Source organism: Callorhinus ursinus, unplaced genomic scaffold (genome assembly GCF_003265705.2).
Source record: "Callorhinus ursinus isolate GAN/ISIS: 27379988/994484 unplaced genomic scaffold, GSC_fseal_2.0 scaffold6, whole genome shotgun sequence".
Lineage (NCBI taxonomy): Eukaryota > Metazoa > Chordata > Mammalia > Carnivora > Otariidae > Callorhinus > Callorhinus ursinus.
This window is the reverse complement of record NW_027397068.1, coordinates 26,632,842-26,660,641: the sequence shown is the minus strand read 5'-3', so window position 1 is coordinate 26,660,641 and position 27,800 is coordinate 26,632,842. Positions and strand designations below refer to the sequence as shown.

Below are 27,800 nucleotides of genomic sequence, written 5' to 3'. Positions count from 1 at the left end.
TAAGACAGCTTTTTAAAAATCTTCTGACTAGAAAGAGTATTTCCATGAATTTATAAATTCACATATTAGAAATTATTTTTTCTTAAAAGCTGAGAGAAAGCTAGGTTCAGTAAATTCATTGTAATTTCAGCTTACACTTCTAAGAAGGAAACTTCCTAACATAGAAGGAAGCATTAACCTTTCCAGTGGTTTAATATATGAGTTAGTTTGTGGATATCCTCTTTAGCAAATGTAGGAAAGCTTTTAGAGAGGAAGGCTGGGGACAGTGCAGGGAGATGGCAATTTGCAATTTGGTAGAAATGAATAAGCTGATTCTAAAATGTATATAGAAATGCAGTGGCCAAAATACTGTAAAGATGGCACTATTCCCCCAATGTGATCTACAGATTCAGTGTAATCCTATCAAAATGACAATTGCCTTTTTTGCATAAGTGAACAAGCTGATCCTAAAATGCATATGGAATTGCAGGAGACCCCCAGTTGACAAACAGTCTTTAAAAAGAACAAAGTTGGAGGATGCATATTTCTCGATCTTAAAACATAATATAAAACTACAGTAATCAAAACACTGTGATACTGGCATAAAGATGAACATATAGATCAATGAAATAGAAGTGAGCATCCAGAAATAAAACCATACACCTATGGCCAGTTGATTTTTTTTTTTTGACTAGGATGGCAAGACCATTAAATAGGGAAAAGAATAATCTTTTTAATTTAATTAATGGTGCTGAAACAACTAGGTATCTCTATGCAAAAGAATGACGTTGGACCCCTACCTCACATTCTATGTGAAAACTAAACCTGGGTCAAAGACCTAAATATAAGAGCTAAAACTATCAAACTTCTAGAAGAAAATGAGTAAATCTTCATGACCTTGGATTTGGCAACAGATTTTTAGGTATGACATCAAAAGCACAAGCAACAGAAGTAAAAAGATAAATTGGACTTCATCAAAATTAAAAGCTTCTGTGCATCAAAAGACACCATCAAGAAAGGAAAAAGGTAATAAAATATTTTTTAAAAAAAGGAAAAAGATGACACACAGGGAGCAAATCTTTGCAAATCATTTCTCTAATAACATCCAGAAAATGTAAGAATTCTTACAACTTAACACACGACAACCCAATTAAAAATTTAGCAAGGGACTTGAATAGACTTTTTTTCAGAGAAAATATACAAATGGCCAATAAGCCCACAGAAAGATATTCAGCATCATTATTCATTAAAGAAATGCAAATCGAAACCTTAGTGAGATGTCACTTCACACCTACCAGGATGGCTATTAAAAAAACAAAAAGAAAGAAAGAAAATGGAAAATAACAATGTTGACCAGGATGTAGAGAAACTGAACCGCTCATCCACACTAGTGGGAATGTAAAATGCTGCAGCTGCTATGGAAGACAGTCTGGCAGTTCCTGAAAATGCTAAACATAGGATTACCGTATGACTGGGCAATCCCGTTCGTTCGTAGGTATATACCTAAGAGAAATGAAAGCATGTTCAGACAAAAACTGGTACACAGATACTCATAGCAGTGTCTGTATTCCTGGTAGCCAAAGAGTGCAAGCAACCCTAATGTCTGTCAACTGATGAATGAACAAAATGTGGTTTGTGCATTAGTGAAATCTTATTCAGCCATGAAAAAGAATGAAGTTCTGGTGCGTGATACAACATTGAGAAACCTTCAAAACATGCTAAGTGAAAGAATCCAGACACAAAAGTCACATTTTGTATGATTCCATTTACATCCTGTCTGGAAGAAGCAAATCCACAGAGATGGAAAGCAGATTGGTGATTGCCAGGAGCTGGGGGAGAAAGAAAGGGGGAATGATGCTTAATGGGCATGGGGTTTATTTTTGAGGTGAAGAAAACATTCTAGAATTAGACGGTGGTGGTGGTTGCACAACATTGTGATGTACATAATGAATTGTACACTTTAAAATTGATGAAATGTTGAATTTTAAGTTTTTATATGAATTTTACCTCAAACAAGAAAACAAAACAGTGCCCTTAGCTTCCAGAAACGGGATGGCACTAGTGGTGGTTCCCATTATGGTTGAATGTTTTTTAACTGACTTCTGGGGGAGGGGGCTTGATTAAGCCTCCTTGATATGCAGGGAGAGGCCCTTTCTGCAATATGGGCCTAGTGAGCATACTCAGAGGCTCTGCCACATCACTCTCCAGGAGGGAGACTTTGGGTGCTATGATCTCCCACCCAGACCCCATCTCGGATCCTTTGAGGACCCAGATAGTGCTGGAGTTTTCCATCTACCTGCTAACTAAATTAGGGGAAGTGGGAGAGGACTCCTAGGGGATGCACACACATCTTGACGTCTTTTCAGTTCATCATTAGATACTGCTATGGTCTAAATGTTTGTATCCCTCCTAAATTCCTGTGTTGAAGTCCTAATCCTCAATGTGGTGATAGGAGGGAGGAGGGCCTTTGGGAGATGATTAGGTCATGAGGGCTCTGCCTTCATGAATGACATTAATGCCCTTATAAAAGAGGTCCAGCAGAGCTCCATAGCCTTTCCACCATATTGAGGACACAGAAAGCACTGGCTATGAATCAGGAAGAAGGCTGTCAACAGAATGTGACCATGCTGATGCCTTGATCTCAGATTTCCAGCCTCTAGAACTGTGAGAAATAGATTTTTGTTTATAAGCTACCCAATCTGGTATTTTGTTAGTGCGGCCCAGACTAAGACACCCAGGGCCTAGTCCAGATACTGAGCAAATGTAGGTTAATGAATGACTAAATGGAAAATAAAAGGAGGGAGGGTGGGAGGAAAAGAAAAATACCATATCCTGTTGGTTAGAGTGTAAATTGGTACAAGCACTTAGGAAATCATGTGGTACCGTCTACTAAATCTGAATAGGAATTGCCCTGTGGCAACCCAACAGTTCTACTTTTATGAATATACCCTATAATTATTTGCACAGTTAACATGCATGTTTGCCAAAAGATATGTACCAGATTAGAGATGTCATCTGCCAGTGGAAACAACTCAAATGTTCATCAGCAATGAAATGGACAAATAAATTGTGTTATATTCTTACACTGTCATATTATATAGTCATGAAAACAAACTAGTTGCACACAATAAGGTACATGAATCTCATGGGCAGAATATTAGTGAAAGAAGTCAGACTATATGATTCCATTTAATGACATTCAAGAACAGGTGAAACTAAAGAATAGTGTTTAAGGATGCCTACCTAGCGAGTAAACATTTTTTTTTTTTTTAAAGGAGTGAGGTGGCGGCAAAAAGGGTCATGTAATGGTCCGGATGGTGGTGTTACTTCTAAAGGAGTGAGGGAGCTTTGATTAGGAAGGGGAAAGTAAGGATGCTCAGGAATATGGCGCGTGTTCTAGCTTTTAATCTAGAGTGATGCTTATAATACTGTTTGCTTTGTAATAGGTTTATATTCCATGCACTTATCTGTGGGTTATATTTTAACAAAAACATTTTAATAAAATAAAATAGTAATAGACAAGTATCAAGGTTAGATCTCATACAAAGTTATTATGAGAATAAAGAGTAGAATAACATATCTACAGATGATAACATATCAGAAAACATGCCCACTAAGACAGATCAAATGTAACTTATAATTTCTAATTTTTTTTAAGTCATCTCCACACCCAATATGGGTTTTGAACTCACAACCCTGAGATGAAGAGTCACATGCTTTACTGACTGTGCCAGTCAGGCATCCCCAAGTGTACCTACAATTTCAAAATAAGTTTAAAAATTAAAAGTATACAAGACATGAAAAACAAAACAAAATAAAACTGAATTGGGAATACTCAAAAAAATGTTAAAGTAAACAAAAAAAATTATTTAGCAATGAAGACTAAACTAGAAGGAATTCAATAGCAAATAAACAGAACACATAATGCTGCCCTAAATAGTAGTAGGATGTATAAATAGGAAAAATTTTAAATTACAAAAGAAACCAAGAAAAACAGATTCAAGAGGAAATACCAGATATTGAAGTCAGGAAAGAAGATTGATATATAGGTAGTAAGAGGCTCTGAAGAGGAAAACCAAAACAAGGGAACAGAACAAATACTAAAATCTATAATTCAAGAAAATTCCCTATTTTCTTGAAATTAAAAGATTTGAAACTACATATTAGATGACCACAGTGCTTATCTAAGAACATGGACCTAGATTGAGCAATATCAAGGAAAACCCTAGTTAGTAAAATTACCAGCTTTCAAAGAAAAAGAAAAAGGGGCTCCTGGGTGGCTCAGTCGGTTGAGTGATCTCAGCTCAGGTTTTGATCTCAGGGTCGTGAGATCGAGCCCCATGTTGGGCTCCACACTGGGCATGGAGCCTACTTGAAAAAAAGAAAAAAATCCTTGGGACACTTAAAAAAAAATTGTGTGACTTAGAAGTAAAATTAGATTAACATCAGACTCTTTGACAGCAGTGCTGTAAGGCCAGGGGGAAAATGGAGTAACATATTTAAGACACTCCACCAAGAGTATACTAAGACTATACTAATTTTATATACAGCAAAACTGGCCGTCATGTATAAGGTCACGTACGAACTGCTAATAACTTGTAAGAACTCGGGGAATATGTTCTTATCCTTTTCTGAGAAATGTACGAGAGCATGAGCTTCTGACAACCAGAATGACTGGAGAGACATCCCATTAAGGGCTGGTGGTAAATGTTAAGTGTAAATTTATCTGTAGAACTAAAACCAAGGGCTTAGAAAGAGAGTACAATGCGTAACAGCCAGATCCTCTGACAAGGTAAATACAGCACAACTATTTATTAAAAGCGGGGGAAAACTGGGAGAGCATAGTTAAAATTCTAATGCTTTCATTAATCAGCTCTGTAGTATTAATACTAATAATGTTAGTATTCAGAGGCTATTCTGTGTGTTATATACAATATATATACAATATATATATTGTTATATACAATAAAACAGATGGATATTTATAGCATATTTTAATTCTGTCACCCCCTGTATCTCTGACAGCCAGGATTTTAGGTGTGGAAGGAAGGAGATACAGAGGTAGCAGGAAAGAAGTTAAGTAAAAGCTTTGTAGTCTTAAATTCGAATTGGAAGTATCGATATGAACTCAAGAGATACTTTGTGTATGTAAAGCTATATCTTGATGGATAATTCATCACTAAAAGAAGGTGGGACTTCTTGGAGAAATGGCAGATTCTAGATCTAGGGCACAAAATGTACAAGAATGAGCCGAGAACATATTAAATAGCAAGAAAACCTCAAAGACTACTTGAGTCGTATCAAGGAGACTTAGGAGCCAACTTGAAGAAACTCTCAAAGATGTGACAATCTGAGCTTCAATAATAGTAATACAATGGATTAAAAACCTTCAAATACATTTAAATCCATGAGTTCATATATTTTTTTTTAAGAAATGGTCACTTTTGGGGACGCCTGGGTCGCTCAGTCAAGCATCTGCCTTTGGCTCAGGTCATGATCCCAGGATCCTGGGATCGAGTCCCACATTGGGCTCTTTGCTCAGCGTGGAGTCTGCTACCTTCTCCCTATGTCCCTCCCCCTACTCATGAATGTGTGCGCGCTCTCTCTCTCTCTGACAAGTAAAAACCTAAAAAAAGTCACTTTTGGAAAATGATAGGGAACCAATTTATTTTATAAACTGGTAAAGGGGAAACAGTTATTCATCTTGCCTTTCCTATATGGATTGTACACCTGAATAAGCAAAATAATATATGAGGAGAGGTGTTTCTTTATAAAAGTATTTCAACTACAAATGAAAAAAAGAATTAGAATATCACTGTTTTGCAACCACCATTAAAACAGCTGCTAAGATCTTAAGAGCAATGACCAGACATTATGTGCCTCCTGCGATTTTGCTACACACTATCTGTAGTCTGGTAAGGAGATTGAAACAGAAATCACTGGACAAGAAGCCTGTGGAATTGCCCCCTGAGTGTGCGGTCAGAAATCCCAGACTCTGGGAGACTGTGTGGGTCACATGGCCTGGATTCTTCACAAATAAATTATAAGAAAGTGAAGGGCTAGAAGAGGAGCTTATTGTGTAAAGAGAGACTTAAAAGACCTCCTATTTTTATTCTTGGTGAATCAAAGTTTAATCATTTTTACTAGCTCTCTGACAGGTGGCTTCCTGGAGTTCTTGTTAAGACGAAGCACTTGGAGTTCTCTCCAGAAGAGTCTGACAAATGTACACATGGGTGCCAACTATTTTTAAAACACGCAGTGGGTTTTTCTACTTTCCCCCTCTTTTTTTTTTTTTTTTTTTGGACAGGTAATGAAAGCATGGGGTGCTAATGTGACAGCAGTTTGCTCTCAGGATGCCAGTGAACTTGTAAGAAAGCTCGGGGCAGATGATGTAATTGATTACAAATCTGGAAATGTGGAAGAGCAGCTGAAATCTTTAAAACCGTATGTATTAGGACATTGTTCACATTGGGAGGTGGGAAAAGGACAATTGATCGTGCAGGTCTGAATGGTTTGATGACTTTGTAATCACTTTGGAAACTTAAAAAAGAATCTATAAAAATACCCCATAAAGAGTCATTTGGGGTGGTTTCTGTTTGAATTCAGATGTTCATCCAGCACAGTGACATGATATGGTATGTACTGAGGAAAATATTTTGCTTGCATGGTCTTTTGTTAATTTTTAAGTTAACTTATTGTTGATTTGTAAGAGATCTGAAGACAAAATTGGAAGGTGAGGTCTATTTGATGGCCTCTGTCACCACAGGAACAAATAGAGCAGTGGATGAAAATACTTGATTAGCACTAAACTTATGCTTTCAGTGTTTGGGCTTAACAAGGGCATCAGAGAAACAAAGTCAGTAGAAATATTGGTAATCAGAACACTGCGGATGTTCTCAGTGAATCCGAATGCCAGGCTGTGGTTTGGTTTCATGTACCAAACAGGAGCAGACTCAGTGATTCATTCAGACCCTGTTGCTTCTTACTGTGCTTTGGGCAGAAATAGAGAGGGTGCTTATTAATCTGGTCTTCATCCAGCCAAGACAGAACTGCAGCTGAGAACACAACTGAGGAGTGTTTGGAAAGATGTTTTGCTGCTTTTTCAAAGGTTTTTCCCTTTTTCTGTTCGTTTTCAGAAGCCAGTTATTCTTGCCCACTTTGAGTAGAAGTATACACTTGACCCCTGAACAGCGTGGGGGTTAGGGGCACCTAACCCTACATGGCACCACCATGTAGGCGAAAATCTGCCTATAACTTTTGACTTTCCCAACACTTAATTACTAAATAGTCTACTGTTGACCAGAAGCCTTACCAATAACATAATCAGTCCATTAACACATATTTTGTATGTTATATATATTCTGCATTTTTAGAATAAACTAGAGAAAAAATGTTACTAAGAGAATCATAAGGAAAATATATTTACAGTATGTGTTGTGTGTATTGAAAAAAAATCTGTGTATAACTGGTATTGTGCAGTTAGAACCTATTAATGGGTTGATTGTATTTTCATGGGTTTAAAAAAAAACGAAAACAGAGGGGAGCCCCCATTGGACACTACCTAGCCTTTCTTAGCCAGCAGTACCCACTCCCAACAGTGCTATGGCAGTGCAGCCCCAAGGAGCTGGCAAATCCCTATTCCTTCAACTCTGCCGCACTCGCCCTGCCAGGCAGGGTTACAAACATACCATGCAGCTATGCTGCTGAACAAGACAGAACCCCCCCGCCCCCCAACCTCCCTGCTCCTTCCATGGGGCTTCCATTCTAGTCAGGGGTGTGTCAGTGATAAGTGCTCTCAAGAACACTGATATAGGGAAAAGAGTAAAAAAAATGGGGGGAGGATGTTTTAAAAGGGGGGTTTAAGGGACGCCTGGTTGCCTCAACCAGTTAAGTGTCTGCCTTTGGCTTGGGTCATGATCCCAGGGTCCTGGATCGAGCCCCGCATCGGGCTGCTTGCTCAGCGGGGAGCCTGCTTCTCCCTCTCCCTCTGCCTGCCTCTCTCTCTCTCTCTCTCTCTCTCACACACACACACACACACACACACACACACACACACACACACAAATAAATAAATAAAATCTTTAAAAAGGGGGGGCTGGTTTAAGAAGGCCTCTGGGGCACTGGAGCAAAAGGTTTGCAGAGCAAGCCGGGAGAATGGGATTTTTTTTTTCTTTCGGTTCCCTGCTGTATCCCTCCACCTGGAACAGTGTAGTAACATATGGTAGGTGCTCGATAAAAATTTGTTTAATGCATGATTGAGGGAATCTAGGAGAAGAGCACTTGTTCGGGTCAAGATAACAGCAAATATAAAACCCCCGTGGCAGGAACCCGAAGGGATTGAGGAATCCCATTGTCCCTTGCAGAAATGTCGTCAGCTATTTCCTGCCTGTGCATCAGGACCCCATCTTTCTGGGCCTGTGACAGCTGGCTTCTAGATAGTGGAGTTTCAGTTCATCTCCTGTCTTCTGCTGCTGCTAGGAATAGCAGCATGAGACTGAGGCCGAGGCCAACCCATTCCTCTCTATCTACCTTAAGTTTTATGCGTGTCTGGAATTTGTCACCAGAGAACAGAGACCCTGACCGATGGAAAGCTGAAACATACTCAGGCTGGCCCCCAGAAATATGCTACAGTTTGCCCCTCTGCCTCTCTCGCCGTGGTCTTGCAGCTTTTGCTCACTCTTTCCTGTTAGGGGAATCTCTCTAGCTGCAGACGCCAGGCTGTTACTTTTATTTATTTATTTTTGACCACTTCAGTTACAGTTGATCTTTGTAACCTTTGCCTGGGGTTTGGCCTCTGAATCCACCGAGAATACATTTACTTCTCCTTTCCAATAGCAGCTTTTTAGATTTGAATCTTAGAATATTACTGCAGGAAAGGGCTTTGAAATCCTTCGGTCCAACTTGGTCATGTTATCGTTGAGAAAGTAAGGGGCAGAAGACTCAGGAGTTTTTGCAAGCTCACGGTCATGCCACTTAAGCATTAGTGGAAGAGCTGAGTCTACAGCCTGTCTTCTCTTTCAGGCAGTGCCTGTTCTAGAATACCAGGCCGCCTGTAAGTTTTATTTAAATTAAGTATCATCGTGTTTGTTTATTCAAAACTTGGGAATGAAATAGAAACTTAAACGGATAAAAATAATTTTCTGTACTTTTCTAATGAGAAGAGTAGTCATCCAGTAAGGTCATTCTCCTTTCCTTCAGTTTTTATTTGTCCTTCTGCAGTTTTGTTCCGTGAAACGCAGGCTCAAGATCCACAAATTTGGCCAAAGCTGATTTTAGAAGTTTTGATGTTTGATGAATTTAGAAGGGAAAAAGGATTTACCGAAACAGAATTCATTTATTAACTTGCTTAACTGATAAGCACGCATTTTCTTTCTTTTTCTTTCTTTCTTCCTTTCCTCTCCCCTCTCCTCCCTCCCCCCCCTTTTTCCTTTTTCCTTTCTTTGCCATTTGAGAGAGAGCACATGCCCACAAGCAGGGGGAGTGGGGAGAGGGGCAGAGGGAGATGCAGGCTTCCCGCTGAGCAGAGAGCCCAACTCAGGGCTCCATCCCAGGACCCTGGGATCATGACCTGAGACAACCGACTGAGCCACCCAGGCTCCCTAAGCATGCATTTTCTAAATAGATATTTGTTTACAAAAATATTTAAAAGCATTCTTGGGTTTTATCCCTTATAAGTGGAATGCAGTGATTACAGCAGGTTTAGATCGGATTTAAGGAGTTGTGTGTCTTAGTTCCTCAGTTCATAGGACTGGGTTTTGAGGGCATGTTAGAGCAGAATTGAAGACTGAGAGCAGATTGTTGATTTCTCTATACGTTGTCCTGATGCTGTCTGTGAAGCCAAAAAGTAGGAGTAAATTCCAGATGAAGAGGATGCTTCTACAAGCAGTTCTGGTTATGGAGGGAATAAAAGCAAATCATTGTATGGGTGAAAAGCTTTTATACTTTTCTTTCAAGTATTCAAGTGCACTAAAGAATACTTCGACTTGTATTGGATAGATAGCTTTGCAGTTTTCCATAAAGCTGAGGTCAGGGTGTCTCAACCTTGGCAAGCTTGGTTTTTGAACGATATGGACATTTTGGACTGGATAGTTTTTTGTTGTGAGGGGCTGTTTTGTGCATTCTGTGTATAAACATCATCCCTGGCCTCCAGATGCCAGTAGTCCTTTCCCAACACCTCTCCCAATTGTGACAACTAAGAATGTCTCCAAACATTGCCTAGTATGTCCCCTGGGGACCAAAATTGCCCTCGGTTGAGAACCACTTAAGTCATTCTTAAAGTATTAGAAAAATGATACGATTTTATGACCAAAAAATGAGTCACATTTGACGTATTTTGGAGAAAAGCCAGCGTGGGTGAGTGGGAGTGCCCTTTTTCCCCTTGGTCAAAGCAAGCACCCCTCTGCTGGATGGCACGGTGCTGCGTGGTTAGTGAGCGGTCGTTGAAACAAACCCGATCGCTGACTGTCGACGGGAAGGAAGGGGAATTGGAGCCTTATGTAAAGATGGACAAGGATGTTTTGATTTGATTTTTTTTTTTCTGTCTAGGTTTGATTTCATTCTTGATAATGTTGGTGGATCCACTGAAACATGGGCTCTAAATTTTCTTAAGAAATGGTCAGGAGCCACATATGTGACTTTGGTGACCCCTTTTCTCCTGAACATGGACCGACTGGGCATCGCGGACGGCATGCTGCAGACAGGAGTCACCGTGGGTTCTAAGGCACTGAAGGTAGGGAGGAAGTCATGGTGGGTGAGAGAAAGCAGGTGCCTCCTGCTTCTGGAATTTGGTTCCCACCTAGCCAGTTTCTTTTGTCTTGGAGGCAGCATGGCACAGTGGCTGCAGGACTCTGCCTTCACACACTGACCAGATTCAAGTTCTGGTCTCCACTTAATAGCCGTGTAACTTGCAACTTACTTAATGTCACTAAGCCCCAATGTCTTGACCTCTAAGATGAAACTAATAGGGTATCTTCCTTACTGTGTGTTGTAAGGATTAAATGAGATAATCCATGTAAAGAATTTGGTACAATGCCTAGTACATAAAACTTATTAAATGTTCAGCTTTATTATTAGCAATTACCTTTCTTGATTCCATCTTCCTTCTTGCCTACACCTGATGGTTTTCTCTCTGTTTCACCAGCCTTAACACATACAAGCTCTTGTAGTGAGGGCAGAAGCTTTATTAAGACAGGCTGGAGCTGGTTGTTTTCATGGTAGCTGCGTTGGGATACACCGGTGATTTCTAGACCGGGGCCTTCAGACCTGTAGAGGTCCATGGGCATTTTTTTGAATTTCGAAAACCTGAAGGAAATTGTGTTCTTACTTTAGTAAGACCACAGAGGCAAATAGAACCATCATGCTTTTTCTAGAATGATATCAACTTGTCCTAGCATGGCGCATCCCATGTGAGTCAGCTGCTCTAGCTGTTGATGGTATTCTGGGTGTTTCTGAGACTCCATTAGTCTGCCTGACTCTGCTACCTGGGGCCACTGTTACCAGAGCCCTAAGGAGCTGCATCACTCAGCCCAACAAGGGCGGCCTGTGGTGGGCCTTGGGGACGAGCGCACAACAGCCGCAGTCGCGGGGCTGACGGCAGAGCCTGAGCGTGCGCTCTCCACCTGCCTAACTGCAGAGCCTGTTGTCCTCACGGTGGGGACAGGCTTAGATCGTTTCATGTTATTCACTCTTGGTAACTCAGATCACTGGCTTGAAATCTGTATTAACGTTGAAATGGTGTAAGTGATAGGCCAAAAAAAAAAAAGAGATAAATTCTATTTTTTTAATTAGACAAAATACTTCAGATTCAGGCAAAAGACAGTAAAAGAGTCTTCAGTGGGTAAAAAGGTTGTGAGTCATTATGCCAGGCTGACCAACACTGACCCGTACATATGGAATGAATGGCTCAGTGATTAGCTGCTGCTGCTTCTAGAAATTCTCTTTGGGGCCTTTTTGAGGGTGAAATTCATGGAATTCAAGAGGCCGTGACAGTGGAGACCACTGCTCCATTCTTAGGAAGTGTGCATGTTACTAGAGGTGAACAAACCAGGGCCTGTACTCGAGGTTCTTCATTTTCATCTGATTCAGGCGGCAACCGGAAACGGTGTCCACAGGGCACTTTGGTGTGGAGAAAAGAATCTTAGCTGTCCTTTGTCTCTTCTTTCTCTTTTCAGAAAACCCAGGCTTTCCAAGTGCTTCAAAATATAAATTTAACTTTTCTTTATGATTTCACAGTTTGTACTTCAGTGAGACCTCTTACAAGTTAACCTTCTGAGTAGTCCTCTGAGACTAAAACAGGCATCTTCTCTTTCCTACTTGAAAGAGGATAGTGGTAATCCCATGTGAAAACCTTTTAAGTAGTTTCTGATGTCTTTCTGAGAATGTGCACAGTTAAAGCCTCATTGTAATGCTCCAGACTCCTGCCTGCTTTGGTTTACTTTGTCCTGTAATGGCCTGGAAAAAATACACAGGCCCCTTAGAGCAGAGTATAAAAATTCTCCTGTTGCCGACCAAGAAGTTTCACTTTACACGGCAACATGCTGTAAAGAATTACAGACATGGGATTTTTGACCATTGCTGTTCTTTTCTTTAAAACCCTAAACAGTTACCAGAATGTTTTAATTGTCTGAGGCCCGGCCGTGGGGAGAAGTACACGGACAGGTCTTTTGTGATTGTAGTTAACCAGGCCTGCTGTCAGCCTGGGACGCCTCAGTGCCTTCAGATGGTACTTTTTTTTTTTCCTTTTGTTTTTTTAACTTCATTTGCCCAGAGGAGTGCTCCGCAACCTCTTTCCTGCTATGACACCCATAGAAAATTGTTCGTGTTTGAATAGATGTTGAGGCTGTTCTGGGCCAAGAGCAAATTACCTGGAGACTTACACCGGCCCAGGCTCTGCGTTGCTACCCTGTGGGCTGAGGGCCCTCAACCTCCTCACACGTATTCTAGGGTGAGATGGGCTCTGTTTGCGGCTGTGGTCCCGATTAATTGTTAACGATGACTCCTCTAACTCCCACAGTTGTTCCAGGTTAGATAAGAAATTACAGGTCACTCATCCAAACCGGGAAGCCATTCCCGGTACAACCTTTGCAAAGCTCTGCCCAGAAAGCAGCATGGTTTTGTCCGAAACTCCGGTTTGGTATTGCCCCAGCCTTTCCTCAGTATTTAAGTTTGCCTTCAGCACTAGATAAGTATCTATTGAATAATACATATAAATATTTATACGGATGATACTTTGTGTTATCAGGCACTTTGCATTCTTTCTCATTTGACCCTTCCAATAAGCCTGTGAGCAAGGTAGTGGTATCACCATTCTTTAGGCCAGGAAAATGGCTGAAAGAGGTAGCTTGACCTAAATAACACAGCTATTAAGTGCCTGAGCTAGAGTAGCAGGGGAGTTCCATTGCACTTGACCACTTTATGCACTTGACAAGCATGCTGAGGGATTGTGAGACAGGAAGGTACAGGGAGGGAGGCCATGTGGTACTGGCTAATCCCATGCTACCTCTGGATAGCTCCCATCTGATGAAGTTTAGTTGGGCAGGTCATTGAGGTATGTATCATAGAGAATGTCAGTTAAGTCGTTCTTTTACAATGGCCTACCCTATCTTTGACAGGAAGACTAACAATTGAAAGTGGGTATGGCGGTAAAGTGGTCATGAACCCTCTTGGTAGAAGATTTTTGCTTATTTTTATCTGGGGCTGTATTGTCCCATAATAGATTTGGTGGCTTGGGACTTGTTATAACTGTAGGGGGAAGACCCACCCATGATGCATAAGGAACTTTACACTTTGTTTTGCCCTTAAAGCGACTCTATTCCAGGAAAAAAAAAATCTGTAATTGGATTTCTTGTCTAAGATCATATTTTGGTGCCTTACTGCCCCCTAAGCATTCTTGAATTAGGTTTAAAAACTCTTCTCTGGTGCCTCTGAGCTTCATTTAAACTCTAGGAGAGAAAGCCTGGAGGTCTCAGCCTCTAATTTCTCCTAGGGAAGAAATTGAATGTGTAAGACTATTTAGACTATCATTTAAGCTTTCCTGTACTTACTTGCTTGTCATTCACAATTTGGTAAAAAAGCCTGAGTTCACATGGATATATCTTTTTTCATTCATTAATTTATGAAACATTTATGGAACATCCGCTCTCTGTCGGTCACTGTGCTGAGGTGTTGGGCATATAGCTCATTGATTCATAATGGATAGGAAATCAGTTTGTCTGTCTTAATCGTCCAAAAAATACTTTCCCCTCAATTTGTATTCAGTGAGATTTTATCTTTTCCTGTATTTGATGTGTTTTCTTTTCTTCTTTTTAGCATTTCTGGCAAGGAGTCCATTATCGCTGGGCCTTTTTCATGGCCAGTGGTGTGTATCTAGATGACATTGCGAAACTGGTGGATGAGGGAAAGGTACGTGCAGCCCCTTGGATTGCTGGAGCATCCCCGGGAACCTTGGCCACCCACCCACCAAGCCTAGTCAGTGGGAGCTCTCTGGGGGCAGGTGTGGTCAGTACCCATGCTACTTTCCACGGCCAAGTTTAGGTGCTGTAGTTTGGTTCTGTCTCCATGGGAGTCCTAGACCTAGACTGCTACATCTGAATAAGAGCCGACACCATCTGGTTCAGCCCCCTTAGTCTATAGGTGAAGGGGCAGGCCCAGAGAGGTTATGTGATTTTCTCAAACACACTTGAGACAGCTAGCAGAGCTGGCATTTACAGCTAGGCTGCTAATATTTTGATAATGATCCTGAAAAGAAGGCACTGCAAAGGTAATCTCTGCACAGAGGTCAGGACACACTTGTGAATTTACAGGAGAACTGCTCTGGAGCATCTAGAGTCCAAGGCTGCTCTGGAGGGAAGCAGATTGCCAAATGAGCCCGGTGAACAAATACTGTGGAATCTCAACTCTTAACAGGACCGGGCCAGGACTCCAGTCCCCAGGTCTCCTGTCCCCAGCTAGTGTAACACAATTGGAGGGCAGATAATGGTATGTTTGAGAGGGTTAGTGGGTGAGACGTCGGTGGGGACAACTGGTCGATGTTTCTAATGGCTCAGGTCCATCCTGCAAGGACTCTGTGGCGAAAGGACTGCTGCTTGTAGTTGGATCATCCCTTTTTGGGTGTCAAAAGGCCTTTCAGACCACTCTTTATTATGGTTTTTACATGGTCTTAACAGCCCTGACATTCTGCCTCTGGAAGAATAACCTGGAAGGAAGATTCCTATTCTGGTGCTGATATTTATGATTTTGTTAAGAGACTATATGAAATTATAGGGTAGAGACCCTTATATGCCCTAGAGGATTGCATGAGGTCGTAGATAAAATGATTTTCATTTTACAGAGGCGAAAACAGGCTCAGAGAGAGAAAGGGACATGTTGAAGTTTGCATTAGTAGGACCAGGATGCGTGCTTCCTGACTCCCAGTCCAGTGCTTTTCCCTCTCCGTCATTCAGCTGCATCCGTAGTGCTGGAGGCTGATCTGGGACTTTAGCTTAAGTTGTCTCATCTGTGTCATTTTACGGTGGGCGGGGGAAAAGGGATGGTGTAGGGCCAGCTTTGCCACTGCATGATCCATGCTGGGCCACTTGGAAAGAGCCCCTTGAGATGGGCTTTCTCGTGCTGGCACCTGCCCGTTGCCGGCCCATTTCATATTTCCACTCTGATTTTGGGAAGGAATGTCTTTAGGACCTACTGGCTGCTTTTTATGCGTTTTAGTTTGTGTGTTGTTGTTTTTTTTTAATTCTATTACAGCCATGGAAATATATGATAGAAAATGGCCTGCTACCATTTCCCAAATCTTGTGGTTTCAAGTTTGCGTGCCTTTTCTTAGACTTCGAAGTCTTAATGAGTACTGGGTAGACAGTCTCGGCCTTAGTGTGACTGTCTGTAAGTGCCTCTTTATCGGGTTCTTCTCACCTCCCGTAGGATGCGTATTTTAGTTCCAGGAAGAAGGAAGTGAACTATCGTTAAATAACGTGGCCCATAGTTTTACGTGCTCTTTCATGTGATTGGAGCCCCGTCATTAGAGAGGTCCCCATTCTCCAAAAGCATACTGTACAGTTGTGCTGATCCCAGTATCGGCTCTAGGCTGTCCACGTGCTTACCGTTGCTCTTTTGTATTCAAAATATTGTGACTCTCTGGAAATTACTATTTATGCAACAGAGAAGAGAGAAGACTTGTGTATATGTAACTATTAAGTTTGGCAGATGACCGGTAGAATTGCTAAAGGGGGACAAGGTAGGAATAAAGATGCCCTTGATGTGTCCTCAGATGAGGGTGAGTGAGGAAATATTCTTTTGGCCTAACCAGCGTTATTTGGGCCCGGGAGTCTTTTCTGACATGAAGGACTCTGGGATTGTGGAAGTTGGTGTGTGACACTGGGCGCCGTGATAAGGCCAGCTGTCTTTATGCTCGTCCTGCCTCCTTGTGGGTGCAGGAGGGTGCCTGCCCATGCTGGGGAGTTACAGCAGGTAACAGCACACCTACTTCTCTGGTGTGTGGCTAGTAGAGATGATTAAATTGGACGAGGACACTGAGTTTCTTCTAAGCTTTGGCTGAGTGCTTGGTGAATCTAACAGGTATCTGATAGAGGGGCTATAGTTATTTCTTGAAAGTGTGAAACCACGAACCAAAAGAACCTACTCTTCTGAAATACTTTAAGTTTTTGAATTCATAATACATTTACAAGGTTCAAAATCCAAAAGGTAGGAAAAGTTATTTCCTGAAATCTTCGTTTGACTCCTGTCCCTCAGTCATCAAGCTTGTCCTTGTCAGGCACAACCATTGTTACCAGTTTCTGGGGTATCCCAGAGATGTTCTGTGTATCAACAGGCTGATGGAAAAGAATGATGTGTAATTATCACACTGAGTGTAGTGGCCTGCTACCGAAATTGTGCCTTATGCCTACAGTTATTTTTGCATTTTTTTTTCCTAAGCACAATAAAAATTTCTTATTTTCATAATATATAGCAAATTTTGGGTTAGCATACTCAAAGATTAGAAACAGGAAAACATAGCACATGTCTAGTTTACTCACCTCCCCGCACCCCCATCCTGCCTTTCTGTCTCCTTGGAGAGACAGAGGCCCCATGACATTAAGTGACATGTTCAAGGGCTCAAGTCTCTTGACCTCTAGGATAGTTCCTTCGACCACCATTTCTGTCTTTAAGATTGAGGCAGGAATACATACAACCTTCATTGTTTTCTGCTTGCTTAAATAGCCATCTAAACATTTAGATAGGTGGGATTTGAAGTCTATCTACAAAATCTTCCTGTATCTTTCAGTGTCTCTCAGGCCTGAGAGGAGGTGGGAAGGCAGATTTTTTAGACTGTAGTCAGCTACTGATAAGAATGACTATGCTTCGAGGGAAAATACATGTGCATATTTGCTTGTATATGCATGTATTCGTTTCCTATTGGTTCTGGAACAAATTGCCATAAGTGTGGCTTGAAACCACACAAACTTAGTATCTTCTGGTTCTGGAGGCCCGAAGTCTAAAATGGTCAGCAGGCCTGTGCTGCTGCTGGGGGCGGGCTGTAGGGGAGAACCTGTTCCCTGGCCTTCCCCAGCTCCCAGAGACCCCCTGTATTTCTTGGTTCAGTCTTGAATTGCTTTGACCTCAGCTGCCATCATCCTGTCTCCCTCCAACTAACTGTCCCGCCTCCCTCTTCTAATGACCCTTGGGATTACATTGGGCCCATCCGGATAACCCTGCCCGTCTCAAGAGCCTGAACTTAATAATGTCCGTGAAGCCCTTTTTGCTCTGTAAATTACCATCTTCACAGGTTTGGGGCATTAGAGTGTGGACATCTCTGGGAGCCATTCTTCTGCCTCCCACAATGCATAAAGTATCTCAAAAGATGAAAAAAACTTGAAATATTGGTTGTCCTGGAGGAGAACTAGGTGGCTGGGGTTCAAGTATGGGAGAGATTTTTCCTTCTACCCTTTCCTCTTTTCAGGTATGTTTATCTGTACACATATATTCTTTATGTAATTATGAAAGTCCTTTGATGTCATGTTCTTAACATTCACAGATTTGTGTGCAGATCCTAGGTGACCAGCCAAGCTTCTTGGTTGAGTGATGATAGAGATGACCTCAGTTTCTTTGTTTATTTTAGCCAGCATCAGAATAGTTCCTATGTAACTTTTTTGAATTTAATTTAAAACACTTACTGAGGGCCCATGGGCTTTGCCTAGTAGGGGGAAAGATGGGCTGGCTCCGCTGAGTTACCTTCTGAGCAGTGATGTCCACTAGAACTTTGTGCAGTACTTGAAGTGTTCTCTGTCTACACTGCCCAGTATGGTAGCCAGTGGCCACATGTGGCAATTGAACACGTGAAATGTGGCTAGTCCAACTGAGGGACTGAATTTTCCATTTTGTTTACCTTTGATTAATGGAAATGGCCACATGCAACTAGAGGTCACCATACCGGACTCTGCAGCTTTAGAGAAACGTATAAGTTCTGAGGCAGGCAGTTTCCCAGGCCCTTCTTGAGATCTGGGACCTGCCTTTAGCAATGAATTACGTTTTAAAACTTTGAGCTCCTTCTTTGCAACTGGCTTTTTTTCCTCCATAGCAAGGAGGAAATGATGATCAGGGTTGGAAGGCCTAGGACTCCGAGAGGAGCCTATCTTGCCAGCTGCTTGGGTCTGTGGGGAAAGGTAGGCCGAGTTTCTCCTCTCACTTTCTGGCTGGAAGGAGTGCCTTTTTCAGGGGGGGCTTAGGGACAAGTCCCGGATGCCTTCCAGAATGGGTACATTTCCTCCCTTGGAGTGTAGCCTCCATTACCCTTCCCCCACCCCTTCTTACCACCTCTTCCAGCTTTGAATTTTCTGGGGCCAGAAAGTTCCAGAAATAGCAAATCAAAGCAAAGCCCACTTCTTCCCTTTGTCTTCTTCCTAGCTCCTTAGTCGAAGCCCCCTTGTGCCTGGGAATACTGCCCCTGTCTCAGAGGTCGGGGGCCTGTCTGTCCCAGAGGTAGTGCCGCAGCTGCGTCCCTGCCGCCCTGGCCCTGGGTCCCTGGGAGGGGCAGAGGTAGAGGGTCTAGGGAAGAGGGGGACAGACCGTGACCCGCGCTTCCGTCCCAGACTGCACCCCCGCCCCGCAGCAGTGCAGTCGGGCGTCCCGGCCCCTAGCTCCGGCTGTCCTGCTAGACGCTCTCACCCTGCGCGGAGCACCGAGCGCTTAGCCACTCGCGCCTGGGCGGCTCGCGCAGGTGCGGAGGGCCCTGTGAAGCTCTGCCGTTGTGTCCTTCACACCGGCACGTGGGGCTTGAGGGAGAACCTCTCTGCCTACTGTTCTGCCTGCAAGGCTGGTGTGCTCCCTCCGTCAGCTCTCCCGCGGAGGGCTTCTCTTCCCTTGCCCCGCGGCCGCCCAGGGAAGTCGTGCCCATGGTCCCTGTGTCCTCACAAAAGGGATGTCGGGCAGCAGGCGCCAAGCCCTGGGGCCTGACGTTACACGGCCTTTGTCTACGCAGGTGAGGCACCGCCAGGAGAGCCCGAATTGGGTCCCAGACGGGAACGAGTGCCGGTGCCGTGCAGAGCCCGCCCTCTTTATACCGGGGCTCCCTGTGCCCGCTGGCCTCGAGCAGTGTCATCACATAAATGTGCCCACCTCACTGTGAGCAGCCTTTCTCTCCCCTCGCTGGATTTTCACTCTGCTCTCTTCGTCCGTAACAAACAAGCATTCTAGGCCCCGTGTGAGGCTCTGCTTCATTATCCAGTTAATCTCCATTTGCTGTCACCTATTCAGCCAGCAGTGGCATCTGCCTGCTTGTTAATCGAAAGCCTTTTTTTTCATTGTCACTTCTGGGAAGAGCTGAATGACTCATTCTGGCCCAGTCAGCCCTCTGGGGTTATCCGCCACAATAGGCCTGACCAGCCAGATTAAAGTGTGCGGTCACCGCAGGCCGGCTGTGTCATCAGCTCGGGATCCGTGGCTCCGGTCAGAGTTGTAGCGTGGACATAGCTGGGCGAGCCTGGGTAGCTCATTCTCGAGAGGGGCCTGTGGCTTCCCGGCTCCCCCTCCCTGACCCTCTGGTAACACCGGGGCTGGGGTACTTCTGTTACCCGTGTTCAGAGCTCAGTGAGAAGTAGATGTGATTGACTCCTTTCTTTCCTTGGTTTACCGCCCCCCCCCCCCGCACCCCCATCCCGGGGCCTGTGGTGTGTATCTGCTCTGGGGTCAGTGCCCAGCACTTAGAAGGCAGACAGCTGGTCAGTCCTTGCGGGATGAACGAATGTGTCTGCTACAAGTCAGGGGCCCTAAGATTAAGGCAAGGGCCGCAGTGATTCCCCCGGCAGTGTGCAGTAAACCCACTTGGAAGGCTTCCTGAACATGCGTGGTCTCCACCCCAGTGCCTAGAGATTCTGATTCGGTGGTTCTAAGTAGAGACTGAGGACTCTGCATTTTTTTGAAGCATGCATTCAGGTGATTCCTTTTTAGGTAATTAGCATCCAAAAAGCAATGCCCCAGGGGCTTTCAAGAGAGTGATGGGTTCAGGAAGTTTCCTGCGGGACGTGCAGGAAACAACTTTAGTGCATTCCATTTTTATTTACCAGAGAAGGCAGATAGGTTTCATTTGACAAGTCAGCTCAGATCTGTTCATAGTGGCTGCCGTGTGGAAGAAGATTCCAAGGACATGCTTAGCTTGCTGGGGGTTGTGGGGGGAGGACCGTGGTTACTAATCAATGATGTCGTCTGCAGGTGCAGATGGGAGTGGGGGCCACACCTGCTGTCTTGGGGGCCTGGACACAGGGCCTGGAGACTGGGTCCTCCGCTGCTATGGTCTCAGCACAGGGCAGGCCAGCCGAGATGCACAGTGCGAGAAATCATTACAAGCCTTGGCTGCCTTTCCTCCTCTTGAGATCTTGGGATTGGATGTAGAGAGCAGCCTGACAGGCTTGCAGGGAGTGGGGAGAGCACACTCTGGTACCAGACTGGGTCCTGCCTTACCACTGAGCGGTTGTGTGAAATTGGGCCACTTCTTTAACTCGGGGTCTTGATTTCCTTTTCTGTAAATGGAAGTAGTAATAGTACCTCGCTCCCAGGGATGAAATGAGGTGAAATACATCGAGCACTCAGGAGAGGGCCTGGCACATAGGACAGTGCGTGCTGGCTGTTACTTTTCCTTGGAGCTTACCAGGATTTGTGGGTAGAGAATTTTGAACTCTCTGGAGAAGGGAACTTTTGGAGTCGGAGACGCTCTTCTGGTGATGGGGCTGTGAAATTCACACAAGAGGAGGGTACACCGGGGGCCTCTGAACCGCCCAAGAACACACCTGTCTCTTGTGAAAGGAGAAGGGTCGTGAAATGTAGGCATGGGCTTAGGCCTTCTGACAACTTCTCCCTATCCGTGGAGCTGTGGGAGGCAGGCCACTGAAATACCCAGGGGGCAGTTAGATGTTCACCTGTAGTTTTGAAAAGGAGGAGTTCAGTTGGATTTTTGCATAGGGAGAGAGGGTGCTGCTAACTGGGACCTACGTTCAAAAGGCAGCACTGATGATGTAGGAACAAGAACCACAGCATTCCAGCATTTATGAGCTGGCCGAGGTGGCTGTCTTGTTAAATTCTAACCAGCTGCTCGGCTGGTTAGCAAACCCTCCCAGGACAGCTTCCCCCTGGGACAGGTTCTCCTGAAACCCAGAGAGCCCACATAAGACTTTTTCTTCCTAGTTATCTTACTATTTTTCACCCAAGTGACCTCTGTTAAGTTCCCGTCCTCTGTGCCCAGGTTATGCTGAGTGTTGGGGTGTGGGCCAAAAGAGGCGGCCTGGACCACAGGTACTCAAACTCTAAAAAAGAATCTGTCCTTAGTCTGTCCACTGCCTATGGGGGTGGGGTGGGGCACAGAGGTCCATCTGGCAAAGCCTCGGGATGCCCCCTTTGGTGTTTACTGTACACGACAGGGTGGCTGAGACGTGTGTGCCGCTGGAGCAGGCCGTCTGTGCAGAGGGCCAGCCAGGTCCCTAGCGGTCCCGAGAGAGCTCAGGCGGGGTAGTGTGAGAACTGGCCTGGAAGGGTGGTGGTTGGCAGAGCGGCACACACGGCACGTTCAGGCAGTGGTAAGTGGGCCGTTTTGGTAAAGCGCAGTGTCGGCATGAGGACCAAGGTTGGACTGCCTGGCCTGGGAGCTGTGGAGGGGCTGTGCGCAGGAGAGTGACGCGAGCAGCACGGAAGACAGACTTGAGCCACGGCCGGTCGGATGGGCCGCCTCACCGGCGTGCAGTGAGGCGGGAGCAGAGACGGGAGCGGGCGCAGAGGCGCAGGGTGGCGGTCAGCACCTCCCCTCCATGTACACGACAGAACCCCGAGGCTGGCCTGGAGGGAACGGATCCGCCTTGAAAACCTGCATCTTTCCTCCTCACCAGTCAATTTCTTCTCGTGTTTTACAGATTCAGCCAGTTATTGAAAAAACGTTTCCTTTCTCTCAAGTTCCAGAAGCCTTCCTGAAGGTAGAAAGAGGACATGCGAGAGGAAAGACCGTGATTAATGTCATTTAAATAAACACTGTGTGGTGATTGTTGGCTGTCTTATTTGGTGAGGGCCTCTCGGCCCGGACGTTTTTGTAACCGTTGCTTTCCAGATTAGATGATAAGTTCCATGATCCAAGTGTGGAAAAACAGACACCTTTTTGCCAGTAATTTGTCTTCTGAACTGAGCACAGATTCATTTTATAGCCCCCCCCCGCCACCGTCTGCACGTCACCCCACCCACAGAGCTGTCTGGTACCCTGCCCGACACCCCTGCGTTCCTGTTTGCCGAGAGGTCCTCTGAGCCAAGCCGAGGGGACACACAAGTAAGACAGGCCATGCAAATCGTCGCGCTTGGCCTGCTCTAGAAATTGCACAGGGGAGACTGCAGAGCTTTCTTCAGGCTGTTTGTTCATGCCAGATTTTCCCGTTGTTGTGTCCTCTTCTGTTCCAGTAGCTCAGACTCTATTCCTGTGAGCTGCTAAAACTTGTGGCATGTGGCTGGATGGCAGCGTGAAGAGCTTCCTTCAAGCTACTTCCTTCTTGCAAACAGTGCTCCTGGATGATTCCAGCTGGGCATGGTTTCCTCTGCTCTGCTGTGGTCCTAACCACCCTCAGAGTTCTCAACCTCTCCTTAGGGTCACATACAAAATCTGGCTGGTGATTTGGTTGTTGACTCAAGACAATGAAAGGGGACGCTCAAGTTTCTAACTTTTTAAAACCCTTACATTTTGCATAAGGGCTAGGCCTCTTTCAGCAATCGAAACGTGCTTCTCTGAGGACTTTTCCGTGGAAATGGCAACCCTTCTCCAGTGTCTCACCTTAAATGCCTGCACTTAGTTATCTCACCAGTAAGCCCACTGCAGTTTTTGAATCTGTCTGGGACCTTCACTCAAGGTAAGTGTTTCTTTCCTGGTGTTTTCCTCATTACCTCACCTCAGCTACTGGCTTTTAGCTTTGGACGTAGACTTGTTTAGTAACGTGCCACTCGGCTTCTTCCTGTCAGACACTCTTGGTAATGTGTTAGATGAGAGCTTCTCTGGAATTGCTGGTCTCACCAGTACAAATATTTCGGAAGAGAGAAAACGTTATTCTCAGCAGTCCCAGCCACTCTTGACTTCCGTCTGAACAGTCTCTGCTCTTTTCCTGGTGGGCTCCCACGTGGTACAGTGAGGGGGCAGAACTTTTGAGGGAGGACCTCACTTACCCGCAGGTCCTCTCTTGGAAAGTGGAGCGGGCCCTTTCACCACTGAGTCTGGAAAGCCCTGAAACCTGCCTCTTGCTCATCCGTCAGCCGGCTGCCTCGCTGTGACGTGTCGTAACGGCCACGGCAAGGACGCGCTCAGCCCTCATCCGTACAGTTAACCAGAAACAAGTTTATTCAGGAGAGAAATTCAACACCGGCGATTGCAGAAAGTCTGACCCCCGCACACTAGTGATCTGCACAAAGGCCTCAAGTCCCAGCTATACATCTCAGAACAGGACAGACCTGTTGGCAGCTGTGGGACATGTGCAAACGTTACTTTAAAACTGAAGCTAAGCTCCTGACCACAACTGCCTACCCAAGACTCCAGAGAGGAGACCACATTTTAACATTGGAAAAACACTGCAACAGATGAAAAGGAAACAAGATTTGTTCTTCCTGGAATGACAGCACCACTATTAAGGATAATGAAATAAGGACAAAAAGAGGAAGAGTATATGCAAAGAAGGTCTAGCAGAAGGCACTGGTTGGATAGCACCATGTGGGCCAGTATATTGTCAGCAGTTAAACTCGTAACCTTTTTCACTGAAATGCTGCATTTTAGGGCCTCCCGAGTCCTACCATTTGAACAAGCATTGCTCCAGGCCTCCTTTCCTTCACGCTCTGGAGAGTTGCCCGTCATCCCCCACTGCCTGCCCCATCTCTCATGTCTGCCGCCCGAGTCCGTGTGGCCCCGGGGGCCGTGGTCCGGAGACCAGAGGCGGCTCCGGGCAGGCCTCACGCCAGTGCGGCTGGGTAGGAGGTTAGCACCTGAGGGGACAGGCCTGAGCTTAGCAAAGGCTCATAGGCCATTGCTTCAGAACGAATAGTAGAGGAGGGAGGATGGACTGATAAACTAGGTCTGGCATCCGCAAGAAAAGTGTTAAGCAACACTCGTTCGTGACATTTCAGGGCCGCCCACAAGTGGGTTAAAATCATCCAGATCCTGCTCGTGTTAGCGGACGTGACGTGAAATCCTGTACACTTACTAATGTTCAATACTAACAAAGTATTTTGTGTATTTGGTTCCTTAAAATGTCTGATTCAGTAAGCCTTTCCCCACTTTACTATAGAGCATAATTAACGATCCCAGAAAACCAAAGAACCAAAATTATTGGCCTGATATATTACTTCTCAGATGCTAACCCTTGAGCTTTTATCCATCCCTGTAAAGTGTAAGGCATTGGTAGGCCCACAAAGTCTACTCGAAGTCTGTTCCTGTTCTCTCCTGTCACTATCTTTGGAAATAATTTAAAATGTCCATAGTCTTGATACATTTTTTTTTAACACCCAAAAGCTGCTAATGAGGCAACCTGTTAAGCAGCTACTGAAAGGAAGGCAGGAAATGAAAGAAGGACAAATGGTTGGTTTAAAACTATTATAGTCTTTTGAAAAGAGGAGACCATAGTCCTGGTCACGGCAGGGTCATTCAGAGGAGGACCTAGAGCTCCTGCAGAAGGAGCAGGTCCCCTTTACTCAGGGCTCTGTCCATTTTTGTTTTTAAGCAGCTGGAAGACCTCCAGGAGCATTCCTCCCGCGTTCTTCAGGTTTACAGGACCATGGCTTCCCACACTTGTGTTAACTTCTCTTTGCTGACGGTGTTGAGGATAATGTGATTTTGGTCATACTGTGTTCCCCCTGAAAGAAAGAAAAGGAAAATAATAAAAGGAAATGTGCCTGTAGGAGGCAAAGCAGAGAGGAAAGGCCTGGGCTGAGAGGATGACTCAGCTCTCGGTTGTGTTCAGATCCCATCCTGTGGGCACCAACAGCTCCATACAGGATGTCCTTACCTCCCAGGGCTCCTTTTCCTCCTCAAGACTTAAGAGCTAGAAAGCACTCACTCTTTAGGTGTCTGAAATTAGGGGGCGAGGAGTGGGGAGGTGGAAGAATCTAAAGAAGGGAAAAGGAACAGAGCGACTGAAATATATTCAGTGATCGTGGAAAGTAGTGGAAGGGTTGGCATCTGGAACAGGTTTTGCATGAACAATGACAAATGGCTGTATTAGGGCAAAGGGGAGGTTTGAAAGACACCCAGATACGTGGACTGGGCAGCACACCCACTCCTGGGAATGCACTTGGTATATAAAAATTCACAGCACTTGATCCTGAGTTTAACTGTACTTTTAAAATTAGCATAATTTAAACTTTCACCAGAATGTAAAAATATTTTCCAAGGGTGCCTACTAGACATTTAGATACATGGGTGCTAAAAAAACATGGCGTGTTCTTTTGATGGAGAAGCATCAAAGTGTTACCTGATTTTTTTTTTCAGTGTGGAATAAATAACGGTTTCAAATACCTTATCCTTTCTTAGCATAAGCCTCTGCACCAAGGTTATATCACAGGGACTCCATCGAAATAAAAATCTGTTCCTCTAGATATGAGGCAGTGTGACTGGTATTGAAATCCTACTGCATCCTCAAGCCAAGAAGAATTAAATGTTCTTATTTTTTTAAGCATTTATAAGAAATCAGTTTATCATCACTGATGATCTAGAGCTTCTACACATCTAGGTATAGGATAGAATACCAGAGCAAGGTGCCCTGAGCCTATAAGTGTGTCATGGGAAAAAAGTTACCACCACCAGCAAATCCCACTGTCTCCACTGAGACACACATACTCTACTCCATTGAGATTTGGGGGTGTATTAGGATTACAGTGTTGTCTTTATTCTTTAGGATTATGATGTATACACAAAAAGAATGTTAAGATACCATAATCTTAATTAGAATCATGAAGACTAGAAAGTCCTTGAGAAATCATCTGATTTCATTCTTCTGCCTCTGGAGAGAACGGAGATCATCCCAAACTTTTGATGTTTTTAAAGCGAGGAGGAATCTGCTTCCATTGCTGTCATAATGTACGGGGTCTGAAATGATACATGACTTCTACCAAAAAAACACCTCCCTCCCCAGACACCAGGAGGTAAGTTACAAGAAAGCCCCTTGGTCTGATAAATCTTGGGGCAAGGTCAGCAGGTAACAAATGGTTCAACAGCTGTAGCTGAGGAAAATCCGAAGTCTCTATTAAGTGTAGCCGAGAGGGATTTGTATTTCCCTTGCACCTACTCCCTCATGTCCACGAGGTGGCATCATTCTCCCACATTCTGAGAAAGTGAAATTCAGTTTAACAAGGCCAGTGACTAGTACAGTTCCCCTACCTAGTCTATACTGAGAGTTCATAAACCTATAGAACCATGTCCTTACTCAGGAAGCATTGGAAGTACTTAGAATGCATTTTAGGAAGGGACCTTGGAGCTTTAAAGCAAAGCCCTATGGAGGAAGCTTCTAGAGTCCCACAGTTCTTGCCAGTCAGGACTTGAAGCCAGGTACCCTTACTCCTCGTCAAGTGCCAGTGTAGCAAATGGGAAAAAGTCCTGTATGCTTGGAGCTTCTACATTGTAAACTCTGAAGCCAAGGTAGTATTTCCCTCCCCACTTTGGTACCCAGTATGACTAGCTCATAAGGATTACAGGGACCTCTAACCTTGACACAGAAAACTGATCACGTAAGAAACATGAATCCATGTTTTGTTTTGTTTTTTTTTAAAGCAATGTTTTGGGGCGCCTGGGTGGCTCAGTCGTTAAGTGTCTGCCTTCGGCTCAGGTCGGGATCCCAGGGTCCTGGGATCGAGCCCCACATCCGGCTCCCTGCTCAGCGGGGAGCCTGCTTCTCCCTCTCCTACTCTCTCTGCGTGTGTTCCCTCTCTGGCTGTGTTTCTGTCAAATAAATAAAATCTTAAAAAAAAAACAATGTTTCCAATTTAGTCACATTTCTTTGGTTTTGAAACTCTGTCTTGTTAGACCAAGGAGCTCTAGTTCAGTAAGGTGATACATGCACATGCATGAGAATCCTCAGCTATACTCACTGAGATCAGGGCCTTTTGTGGTTTTTAGTCTATTGTAATAAAATAAATGGTTTGAAGTCAGCCTAGGTCCAGATTCCACCTGAGCACTTACGAGTCTAGGACTCTGATCAACCCCTCTGAGCCTTACTCTTGCGGCTATAAAATGGGACCAGGGAGGAGGGGGTAACCTGGGGCTGCTAGGGTTGCTGGGAAGAGCCCGTGAGCTAGAATGCATGTGGAGTGTTCGCAGTGGCTGGTCCACAGCAAGGGAT

General features: G+C 44.5%; 2 protein-coding genes across 4 annotated transcripts in view; one reads left to right on the top strand and one right to left on the bottom strand.

The window, feature by feature from the left end:
• RTN4IP1 (reticulon 4 interacting protein 1) overlaps nucleotides 1-27,218 on the top strand; it is a 48,162-nt gene extending 20,944 nt beyond the window's left edge. For both annotated transcript variants that reach the window (XM_073893723.1, XM_025863362.2), the window contains 4 exons: nucleotides 6,287-6,423; nucleotides 10,525-10,708; nucleotides 14,287-14,379; nucleotides 22,362-27,218. In XM_073893723.1, the coding sequence (XP_073749824.1) occupies nucleotides 6,287-6,423; nucleotides 10,525-10,708; nucleotides 14,287-14,379; nucleotides 22,362-22,469 (522 nt within the window). In that variant the 3' untranslated portion in view covers nucleotides 22,470-27,218. The remainder of the gene's footprint in view (nucleotides 1-6,286; nucleotides 6,424-10,524; nucleotides 10,709-14,286; nucleotides 14,380-22,361) is intronic.
• Nucleotides 21,380-27,800, bottom strand: part of CRYBG1 (crystallin beta-gamma domain containing 1) — a 202,014-nt gene continuing 195,593 nt past the window's right edge. Inside the window, exon 22 of one of the 2 annotated variants that reach the window (XM_073893718.1) lies at nucleotides 21,380-22,415. In XM_073893718.1, the coding sequence (XP_073749819.1) occupies nucleotides 22,372-22,415 (44 nt within the window). In that variant the 3' untranslated portion in view covers nucleotides 21,380-22,371. Of the gene's footprint in view, nucleotides 22,416-23,795; nucleotides 25,321-27,800 lie in introns of those variants that run through there. The other variant, XM_025863329.2, reaches the window with a different exon arrangement.